Source organism: Pectinophora gossypiella, chromosome Z (genome assembly GCF_024362695.1).
Source record: "Pectinophora gossypiella chromosome Z, ilPecGoss1.1, whole genome shotgun sequence".
In the NCBI taxonomy this organism is placed as follows: Eukaryota; Metazoa; Arthropoda; class Insecta; order Lepidoptera; family Gelechiidae; genus Pectinophora; species Pectinophora gossypiella.
In genome coordinates this window covers 8,775,583-8,786,517 of record NC_065433.1, presented here as the reverse complement: position 1 = coordinate 8,786,517, position 10,935 = coordinate 8,775,583, and the positions used below count along the sequence as shown (strand labels likewise).

General features: G+C 38.9%; 1 protein-coding gene across 1 annotated transcript; it reads left to right on the top strand.

Annotated features, from left to right (window-relative positions):
- The first annotated feature begins 276 nt into the window (after positions 1 to 276).
- Positions 277 to 9,803, top strand: LOC126380259 (uncharacterized). Its single transcript, XM_050029538.1, has 7 exons — positions 277 to 444; positions 968 to 1,129; positions 2,333 to 2,516; positions 3,462 to 3,713; positions 5,211 to 5,285; positions 7,812 to 7,927; positions 9,633 to 9,803. The coding sequence occupies exons 1-7, from the start codon at positions 277 to 279 to the stop codon at positions 9,801 to 9,803; spliced, it is 1,128 nt and encodes a 375-aa protein (XP_049885495.1).
- Positions 9,804 to 10,935: the final 1,132 nt, after the last annotated feature.

Genomic DNA, 10,935 nt, shown 5'->3' with positions numbered 1-10,935 from the left:
TGTGTATGTGTGCTTCGGCACACCGTAAAAATAAACCCTAAAAAAATGTTTCATGCTTCTCGTAATATCGTAAGTAGACCTTATTTCTAAAAATACTTTTTGTAAAGTTACTTTTTAAAAATAAAAACGTCTTAGCAATTTTCAAACAACTCCAAAAATCAACATCCTTCATTTTGACAGCCCTCGGGCCGGTGTTAAGATAAATTCCCTTAGATATCCTGAAAATATTGATACAAAATTTTATTTTTGTTGTGTTGATAGTGCTTTTAAGTAACCATGCCTTTAAGGAAAGTGATGAAGAGTGTGCCTTTGGAGCACATGGCTGCTAAGGGGCTGTTTAGACATGACCTGGATGCCATCACTCAGTGCCAACGGGAGTGCACATCACGCCTGGCCATGACCATACAGCTGGAGCAGGAGGCGTACCTGGCCGCACATCCAGAGGTGAGTTGAAATTACTTAAATAACCTAATGGTCCGACTGCTTTGCACAAATCTCCCCTCGATCAACTGGAGATGGCAAAGAGCATACTACCACGCTGCTCCACTGTTTGACGGAGGTGACGGAGGGACTAAAGCCTATTTTATTTTAAATAATTATCTTCAAATAAAAAAATAATATCAATTTGTATTTGTATCAAGTGTCTTTGTTCATTATTTCTCCGCTGAGACATCGCACAGATTCATCATTCATTTCTCTAGAATTATCCCGTTTTCCACGAGGTCCGCTTACCTAACCTGAAGATTTGACAGGTCCGGTTACAGAAGCGACTGCCTGTCTGACCTTCAAACTCGCGAAGGGAAAACCAGCCCAATACTTGTTAGGTCACATATCTCCGAAAATGGATTTCTCGGAAATCTGGGTTACCTCACGATGTTCAACAGAAACATCGCACAGAGTAATAATTTATATTATGATACATTTCGGAATGAAGAATTAATGGGTTTAATGAAAATTATATCAACAGATTATAGCCGCGTTGGAACTATATATAAGTTACACGTCAAGTGTTATGAAAAGGAGATCCGAGTTTCTTAAACAAGCTGCAGAGTATTTTTTACGTCCCTTAGAAGATCTGGATGCAGATATAAGGAAGAGGCTCGGCGTTGGACCAGAGGATAATTACAACGTAATTTTCTTTCATGTATTAGTTACAAATATTATTACAACTAGACCCACTGCGGGGTATAGGCTTCCACTCTTTCAGGCCATTCTTTCCGGTCCTTTGCAACTCTCATTACTCTCTTCTTCTTATCGTGTGGGTTGTGAGGTGGAATACCATCCTCATCAACCCTGGTGTCAGGGTCATTACTGAGCCGCCAAAGGCCCCTGACATGGCTCTTGTAACGACTACATACTTACATCAGTTAGTAGTAATCGGGACCAACGGCTTAACTTGCCTTCCGAAGCACGGATTATCTTATTTTCGGACAATCAGGCGATCAGCCTGTAATGTCCCAACGAAACTAGGGATCACAAAGTGATCTTTGTGATATGTCCCCACCGGGATTCGAACCCGGGGCCTCCGGATCGACAGCCCAACGCTCAATCACTGGACCACGGAGGCCATTACACTGTCCTTCGACTATCGGGCTAAGTACATGCGAACTTATATTACCATAAATGATAAATAGATGACAGGTGAACGGATAGAAGTGTTTTGGACTGTTTTGGTTGTGTAATATCCCGCGACAACGAATAAAGGCCAGGAAAATGTAAATGTCTGTGTACAGAATACAATTGAAAACTTAGTCTACAACAACCCTTTACATTAAACCCCGAGAATAAATAAAATATACTTACAATTTCATTTATATTTTTTTCGTTTATTTTTCTTTTATTTTAAGTGCAGTTTTCCCTAAAACAGTTCACCACATATCACGTTGGTCTAACAGAAAGCTCGGTGAGGTGCGGGTACTCAGTTCATCTTGCGATGGATATAACTCTGATTGCCCCAATTGCAATATAGTCGTCAGCTTATGTTATGTTTTATTAATTATCTGCGTCAAAAATATGGCATGAAATAGATGCCTGATTTGACGCAGGTAATTAATTAATCATTTCATATTTTTTTGACATAGAGGTATACCTCTGACCGAACGGAGGAGAGTAGCCATAGCGTTATTTTTGTTAATATAAATTCGTAAAGTCGTTTAAGGAAATTAGGTTTATGTTAATTATTGACGAGCGCAAAAGTTTAAAAATATGATTGCTTTACCAGAAAATAATTCAGTATCTATATTTAGAATTTTCACTCTAAATAATTCTCAACATAACTTCCCTTTCGCTTGTCGTTAATTAGTTAGCTAATATGGATGATAATATTTAATAGAAAGGTAAAAAAGTATACCACATTCGTGATGACGAGAAATTGATGAACGACTTGGCGGCCATCATTCAGAAACACTCTCCCAAGGAACCCTGGAGTCATGTGGAGAGTTCCGTCTCTATACCTAATACAGAATCCTCTTCATTCATATCCGTCAAGACTTCGGAGTCCACTCTACCTACTCCAGGTACCTACATACTTTTTTTAAGTATATGTTGTATTTGAAATTACCTACAGATCATATTGTTAAAGTCACAATGCTTGAAGATTAGTCGCAGCAGTTAGTTCTTTATAGAAGCTGCTTACTAAGGCCGATAGCATTTTGTATGTTTTCCTACATGCCGTATACGAATGCACCTGGTCTATGACAATGGTCTCTGAAACTTGCAGTCAGTGTGTGCACTCTGTAGTAGCTACTTGGAAGATGCACTGCTTGGTGGCACAAATCGAATTCATACGAAAAGGCACCCAAAGTGCAACCACCCTAAGAAGTATTGTTGCGTATAAGCATCCTACGTATATCTAAGGATTTACTACAATAGACTGCTTTACAACCTAGTCAAATGAGATCCTTTGTACAAAACGTCAAAACGAAAGTTTTCTTTGGAGTTTGTATGGAAATACTGTGTTACGTCATCAATAAAATCAGCCGAACGTTGTACTCATTGTTAATTTATTAATAAATAAAATTCTAAAATAAGTCTAAAAGTAAAATGAGATTGACTTTTGATCATTTAGACTGGCTTCTATTTCTAGACTAGCATTTTATAATTTATCTTTGACCCAGACAAATGCCCTATTGGCATTCTCATGCGGAAAAAGACTCAGGGAAGAATTACGCTGTAATCAGTCTTAAAATAATGCAAAGGGAACAAACTTCTTCTAGAGGTCTGATGGACCTCCGAAGAGAAATGGCCCGAATAGGGAAAATGTGTGTATCTAGACTCGCGTGTCGGCGGCGGCTTCAATCTGCCAGCGAAATCAACCAACTTCTTTTCAAAGAATTCAAAATACGAAAATTCAAATCAACCATAAACTTCCACATCTTGTGTTCTTACAAACAGGCTTCGTCGCCAACACTTTGTTATTTTATGTTGTTTTAATATTAAGAGTTAAATATCTATTTCTCCAGAGCCTGTTCCGACACCGGAACCTACTTTCGAAGAACTCATGTTCAGGATGGTCTCGAATGTCGTGGACAAGGCTATATTCCTTCACGTGGACGACGCAATCCTGAACTACGATACGGCATACGTGGAACTGTCAAAGGCCGTTGAGGCGGCTATGGAAGTTCCGGTGGTTTTGATTAAGGAGGACATACATGAGATTCTCGAGAAGGCTTATGAACTGTTCGAAGTGGATATCATAGAAAAAGAGACATATGGTAAGTGTAATTAATGAAATGGAATGATTGGGTTCTCACAATTATATTACTATAGGTTATGTACATATTATAAGAAAACCAAAAATTTTAAAAAACCTGATTAAGCATTTGTAATGTTGATTATCAAAACTAGCCAGTGGACGAGAGATGAAGGCGAGATATCTACACTAAATAGATATAATTCATACTCGTATTTTTTTATCGAAATTGTAATAAACCTACTATTGCACACAATATGCAAAACACTCTGGCGGCCTTATTGTTAAGCAGCAATTTCTTCAAGGCCACCAGTGGCAAGAAAACATTTATCACAATTTGCTGCGGGATGGTGCAACAATTTGTATAAAATTATTCCTTAGTTATTATGTTCGTTTCCCGTCACAGTAGATTGAGTGGAATTATGTGCCCAGCAGTGTGACGTGTATAGGCTATTTACTTATATTTGTATATGTTAGTGACGTCGTAACGAAAACTTTGAGGGATGATTGAGACCATGATTCTGAGATGATATGAAGTGGAATTTTCCGTCGCAAAAGTATGGAACAGAAAATAATACAAAGAAAAACAAAAATTTTCATGAATTTTCCGACTGAAAATTCCACTTGATATCAACTCAGAATCATGGTCTGAATCATCCCCCTCAGTATTCGTTACGGTGTCACTAACACCCATATCTACTTGTATGGGTACAGTATGTACTTGTGCGGGGTGTAAGTGACATCGTAACGAATACTGAGGGGGATGAAACAGCTGATAATTCTGAGTTAATATCAAGTGGAATTTTTCATCGCAAAAGTATAGAATTGAAAATAATTTTAAAAAACTAAAAAAAAACATGAATTTTGCGACGGAAAATTCCACTTGATATCAACTCAGAATCATGGTCTGAATCATCCCCCTCAGTATTCGTTACGATGTCCCTAACACCCTGTATATTATTATTTTATTACTAAGTTAGTACCTACTACATGGTCAATCAAAGACAGCCACTGTTCTTTGCAACTTTTAGAGGTACATGTTGTCATTCCTAAAATACACCCTAGCATTAAGTAGGTAAGTACATTAGTTCTGAATAATCATAGCAATGGATTCGGTCAACTTTCCCAGTGTGAATGTAAACTTTGCATTTTACGTGACACGAATACATTTCATACGAAACGGATACTGATTGCAGCTTTATGTTTCATCAGTTCATTATTACAATAGGTACATCCCGGGAGAGCGGTGCGTGATACCACGAACACCGAAAATACATTTTTTACAATCAAATTTTACAAAAATATGCGTCATTAATAAGCGTATTGTTTTATGCTTGAAATGAAATGCCTATTGTTTTAATAAACAATCCAGTTACAAGTGAAAATTTAATAAACGAACAAAAAGTATGCAAAACATTTTTATGATTCGAAGATGATTTTAATAGGGACTATTTTTAAAGTCGGAATTATTATTTTGGGTTTTTCTAGTCCGTTCAATAGCTTGATTGTAATTTTTCAGCGGCTGCAATAGCTTGGGAGAAGCGAATGAGGAAGAAGATGAAGAGGTCATTACGACGCCAGGATAACTTTAAAGGTTAGACCGATTAGAATATTATACGCAGAAAGTACCGGTTACTTATAAATAAATAATCTTATATACTTAGTGGATTTATGTACAGAATATGTAATATGTTTTATGAAATTACTGACGGCATTTATTACTTGACCGGATAATTGGGGAACAAGGCTCTCATCTAAGTTGTGTCTGTTGATAATGTTCTAGTTATCCACACGCGACTTCGTCTGCGTAGATTTTTGTTATATTGCGGCAAACACTGTGATTCGGTTTTTTTTTCAGGATAAAAATAGCCTTTAAAATAGACGTTTAGTCGTAAAAGTGGGTTCAAGTTGAAATATATTTTTATTCATCGTTAATATACTTCATACTTTAACATAGTTACTTACACTTTCAATCGTCATTGTTTACATAACGAACGTCTTATCCGCCTCAAACTACTGCAGCTTATCACAACCTGTATACCCGGAGAAAAAAAGCTGCAAGAACAGCCTCTGCATTTGGCTGCCTAATATCAGTTCCCAGACAGTTAATCCCACGCATTCATATCTTCTAAATAATCAATAACCTTATAATAACCTTTTTTACAAAGTTTCTGTTTTATTACCTACCTACCGACTTTTCTTTTAGACGTGACTTATTGTAGATTTGCCCCAGATGGCATTAACTACTTGGCCGGACATATGGGGAGCGCTGAAGGCTCTTAGCCGGTAAATTACCGTCTTAAAACTGTACAAAGTCAATGGGAATCTTATTGTAAAAACAAACTAACTGTGATATTGAACGATTTCCTCTCGCAATGAGAAGCCCCATAGCATGCGTATTAATATCAATTTGTATTGCGTTAACTGTAATACATGCAGAGTAGCATGTGCACATCGCGCGCGACGCGATACATATCGCAGAGTTCGACCATTGGTCGTAGGTATTGATGTATACTTAATTATGTTACTACATCGTAAGTACGACGTTTATTAGACAGCGTACCCTGAGTCTATTTGTTGAAGATCATGTTATTTGTCGCGTCTATGTAGATAGCGTAGCCCATGGAGTGAAGTCAGGTATTGCGTTGTGGTTGTGTAGGATTGGTTACATCAGGCATAAGTTTTGTCACCTTTGGTTTGCACCGTAGGCAAACAGCTGCAAGACATTGTATTTAATTAGTGGTTTGTTTTGCCTCTAATAACCTACGTAGAGTTAACAAAATTAAGCACAAGCGAACGGTAGGTTCCATGCTTGGTTAGAAACGAAAAGAAAATCTAAAACTGTTTCATGTTGCTTTTACTCAATACAATCATTACAGGGTTCACGTTCAATAATTCTTTGGATCACGTCTATTTTCATCACGTAAATGTACAGACGAATAGAGGCGGTCAATAAGATGAAACAAAGTACGAAAAAGAGACTAAAGAGGAATAAAAACGGCGATTTTCCGTTATACACATGAGCAATACTGGATAATGCATCGCAAGCAGAGAAAAAAATCATGGCACCCCTTACGTGCGCAGCGGCACTTCCACACTAAGCGATTTAAAACGCGAGGTGTTGGATTGTAGCTATGCGGTTGTTTTATCGTGTGGTGCCTTCAAACTAGTCGCGCGGACTATCGAGCGACTAATAAAAAAACCGGAATCATAAGTTAGGAATTTCAAATGGTTAGGATTATGAATTATCCTGTCGCTACGGAGCTCCAATCGGCTGGTGTGAAACGGTCCTTGCTGTTTCGAACTCCCTTTTAATGTTTATTTTCTTCTGATGGTACAAACTGAAAACATGTTACCAATGAGGGGGAACCAAGAGTGCTTATATCAACGGTACTAATGGGTATGGATTAGTTTCTAGCAGTACGTTTTCAAAGAGAATGCATGTCATTTCATATGCTGAATTTGAACGTTGGCCGGCCTATCGCTATTAACATGCTCGATAATCAGCTTACGTTTCTCGTACAAGAGAGCGGGTAATAAATTATGAAATAGAAATTCACTCGCTGTCCATTACGTTAAGGCTATTAGTGGCTACTAGCGCATTACATTAGTCTTTTGTCTTTAATATCTACGCGGTAATAACCTTGTGCGCGTCAATATTCTGACTCGGACGGAAATTGGTCTTGTCTTGTTGTTTCACGCGTCATGCGCTCGCCCCGGCTTGACAATTGCGGGTTCGTATCTCGTCCGAGTCATCGTCTTCTCTTCTATCGTGTAGGTTATGGAGTCGATAATCAACCCCATCAACTCTGGCAGGTTATTATGGACCCGCCAAAGGCCCCTGACATGCCTCATGAAACGACTATGTACTTGTACCAGTAAACTTGCACTAGTAACCGGGGCCAACTACTTAACGTGCCTTCCGTAGCATGAAGGGGCCATTGTCAATGGATCATCTTACTTTCGGACAATCGGGTGATCAGTCTGTAATCTGCTAACCAAACCAGGGCTCACAAAGTGATTTTGTTCCCGACGGGAATCGACCTCGGGACCTCCAGATCGTGAGCCCATCGCTCATCTACTGGACTAAGGAGGCCGAGTCATCGTGATATGTTGACAGGACACGAGACTCCAACAACTCCTGTAAGCCCATCATCGTCGAACGAGAGCTACAAGCGGCCGCCGCCCCGCCCCTGCAGGTGCCATCCACAATGGCACTACAATCGATACGATAAGGTAACTCGTAAACATAATTATGCAATGGCCCCGATTCCTGCAGACACCGCCTAATTTTATTTTAAGTTATATCCGTCATTTTCATATCCTTCGAAAAGGAAAGGGACGGATGATTCACAGCTCTTAATTTTAGGAAGAATGAGTAAATGAATGAATAACCCGGGCGAATCAAAAGGTACGTCGCTGGTATGCAATCCGTTTGACGTGCTGTCTACTTGGTTATTGACGGATGTAAAATTTTTAGACGGTTGGTTTAGATTTGTGCTTAAAATTGACGTGTGCTCCATAAATTTTATGCTTGTCGATTACCCGTCCCTTTCCTTTTCGGCGGATAAGAAAATGACAGATATAACTTAAAATAAAATTAGATGGTATTTACAGGAATTAGCACCAATACCTGCCTACTAGACGATGAGATGCTTGCTGTAGGGTATTTGTCCGGGTCAAAGATAAATTATAAAATGGTAATATAGAAATAGAAGCCACTGTAAGATTCTATTAGACCCCATTACTCTAATATCTAAGACTTATTTTCGAATTTGATTAATGAATTAAGTAACTATGAGTACGACATTTGATGACGTCACGGGACAGTATATCTATACAAACTCCAAAGAAAACTTTTATTTTGACGTTTCGTAAAAAGTATCTCATTTGACTACGTTGTCAAGTAGCCTATTGGATACCTACTTATATGGGACCAGCTCAACAGTAGGTACCTTCATTTAAACTCGCGAGTTTGGATTTTAAAGGACATTGGATTTGACGGAGAAATCAGTGAACACACATAGTAATATTGTAAATGGGAAGGCGTACGTGTGTTTGTCTGCTTGTTTGTCCGTCTTCCACGACGTGATTTTTAAGTGGAGATAGTTGAAGGGATGGAGAGTGACATAGGCTACTTTTTGTCTCTACCTTTTTTTTGACGTGACTTAGTGTAGATTTGCCGCGAGCTGATTGGCTGCCTCTATGGTTAGAGTAATCGGGTCGTCGGGATAGTATATATTACGTAAGGACGTAACGACGTAAGTGCCGAAGGCGGCACTTTCGGTTTGTATTTATTAACGTAAAACGTGCATCATTTCTTTTGGAAATCTGCCCCCAACCCCCTCAAAGAGGGGGTGAAATTTTAAATGGGACTTTCGCAGTTCTCAAGGTAGGAAGCTAATAATTGGGTTAAGAAGCGTTAATTTAAATCTTTTGCTTTTTAGTGGTTCCATTTGTATTCCTTATGACAAACAATGAGATATACATTTCCTATCACAAAATCAAGGAATACGCATTCGATTCATCATTTAACATTTAAACATTAATAATTTCTAACATTTCTCATAAAATATAAAATTAGTTTCATCCAAATCGCTCGATAGGCTTTGCCGTGTAAAGGCGATACATAGACAAAGTTAGCGCAATACATACAAACCCGCCGACGCACCGGCTTACGCCAGCAACTTTTTGTCACTCATTGCAAGTCGGAAACTAAAGTGTCGCAAGTCGCAACGGAGCACATAGATTACGCAAGTCAGCGAGAAGTCGCCAAAATGTCGGCGAGCGCATGTTGTCGACGTGATTATTTTTATATAGACCGACGGGTTGTATCGGCGGGTCGGCCTTTGGCGTGTACCTATTGCACTTTACTGTTACATTCGCATTTTACACTAAGTAATATGGACTTTTATGTTTAGCTACTTTCTATTTACCACAGGACCGCTTTGGCATCTACCTGCCTCGCGACTTGCAGTATGACGGCTTGAATGCAACGGTGACTCCGGTGCTGTCCGATGAGGATGCAGAAGGACAGGGAGAGGACGTTGATGCAGTGTCCACTGTCAGCAGGAAGTCCATGACAAGTAGAGTCAGCGAGAAGACAGTTTGATCTTCTTTAGTATCATTCAATAAGGATGGGTCCAACAAAGCGGAGAGCAGAAGATAGGAGAAGAAATGTACGGAGTCAACCAATCACAGCGTGTGAAAGAGCGGGAGAAAAGCCGCTCTGTCATTCTCCCTCGTGGTGATTGGTCGATTCTGAAAATCTCTGCTCGTTTCCCTTCCGCTCCACTTTGTTAGAATCCCATCCTCAGCGTAGTCTACATCAAATGGTCAGCGTCGCGCCGCTGCGCTGCGTTGGCTTGGTTTAGGTTCTGTTATTACCAAGCTCCCGATCTAGAAACTTCACATTATCGTCGTACAGCCATGAGCAATATAATGTACCCACTTTAGGACTCTGTCGCACTAACATATTTGACATTTAGTGAGGCTCACTGTCCAATTTGTCAAAAAAGTTAGGTACCAAAGTGTATACATATTAATGCTCGTGACCGTACATATCTGCTTCACCAGTTTTTTCTACTAATACAAATATGGATTAAAATCATCGATCGAAACCAGTTCTGCGCGCAAACGTGTGAACGCAATTTTTTTCAAAGTTTTGGCGTTTATAACTGTTGCAAATACGAACTGTTGCAAATACGCGGCGTTGTATGATTGACAGCGTAGCTAGAGTCAAATCCCAATGTCGATCGTTAACTCAGTGCTGGATATTGCAGCCAATAGCAACGTCAAACGAGCACAATAGCCCGTGCCAATCAAAGTAGCAGGGTATCAAAGCCTGTCCGGTGTCAGTTACGGGCATTTTACAATAAACAGGTCTTCACCCTCAAACCGTCATTGGTGTGGATTGCGCATAATCATTTTTACTTTGAATTACGTTTAATCATTTTTAACTTATTTAGCAACATTAACATTATCTATCTTACTTAATGGCATGTAAATTTTTCAATAAAGTTACATTTTAAACTTGGGATTTTTATGTATGTTTAAAACCGTTCTAATATTTACCGTCCCGTTGAACATAAACGTACTTCGACATTCGAGGGGTCATTAATGCTCTTAATGTCCATGGAATAAGACAATAAATTAATTATTAAATATTTATTGTTAAAAAGATAATCACAGATGAAATATAAATAATAAGTATGAAGCAAAGGATTGTTTTACAAAAATGCCAT

Excerpts from the sequence above, each read along its gene's own strand:
- LOC126380259 (XM_050029538.1), top strand. The coding sequence starts at position 277 with ATGCCTTTAAGGAAAGTGATGAAGAGTGTGCCTTTGGAGCACATGGCT. Across the intron at positions 3,714-5,210 it reads CATAGAAAAAGAGACATATG|CGGCTGCAATAGCTTGGGAG; the intron begins GTAAGTGTAATT and ends GTAATTTTTCAG. Across the intron at positions 5,286-7,811 it reads ACGCCAGGATAACTTTAAAG|GACACGAGACTCCAACAACT; the intron begins GTTAGACCGATT and ends ATATGTTGACAG.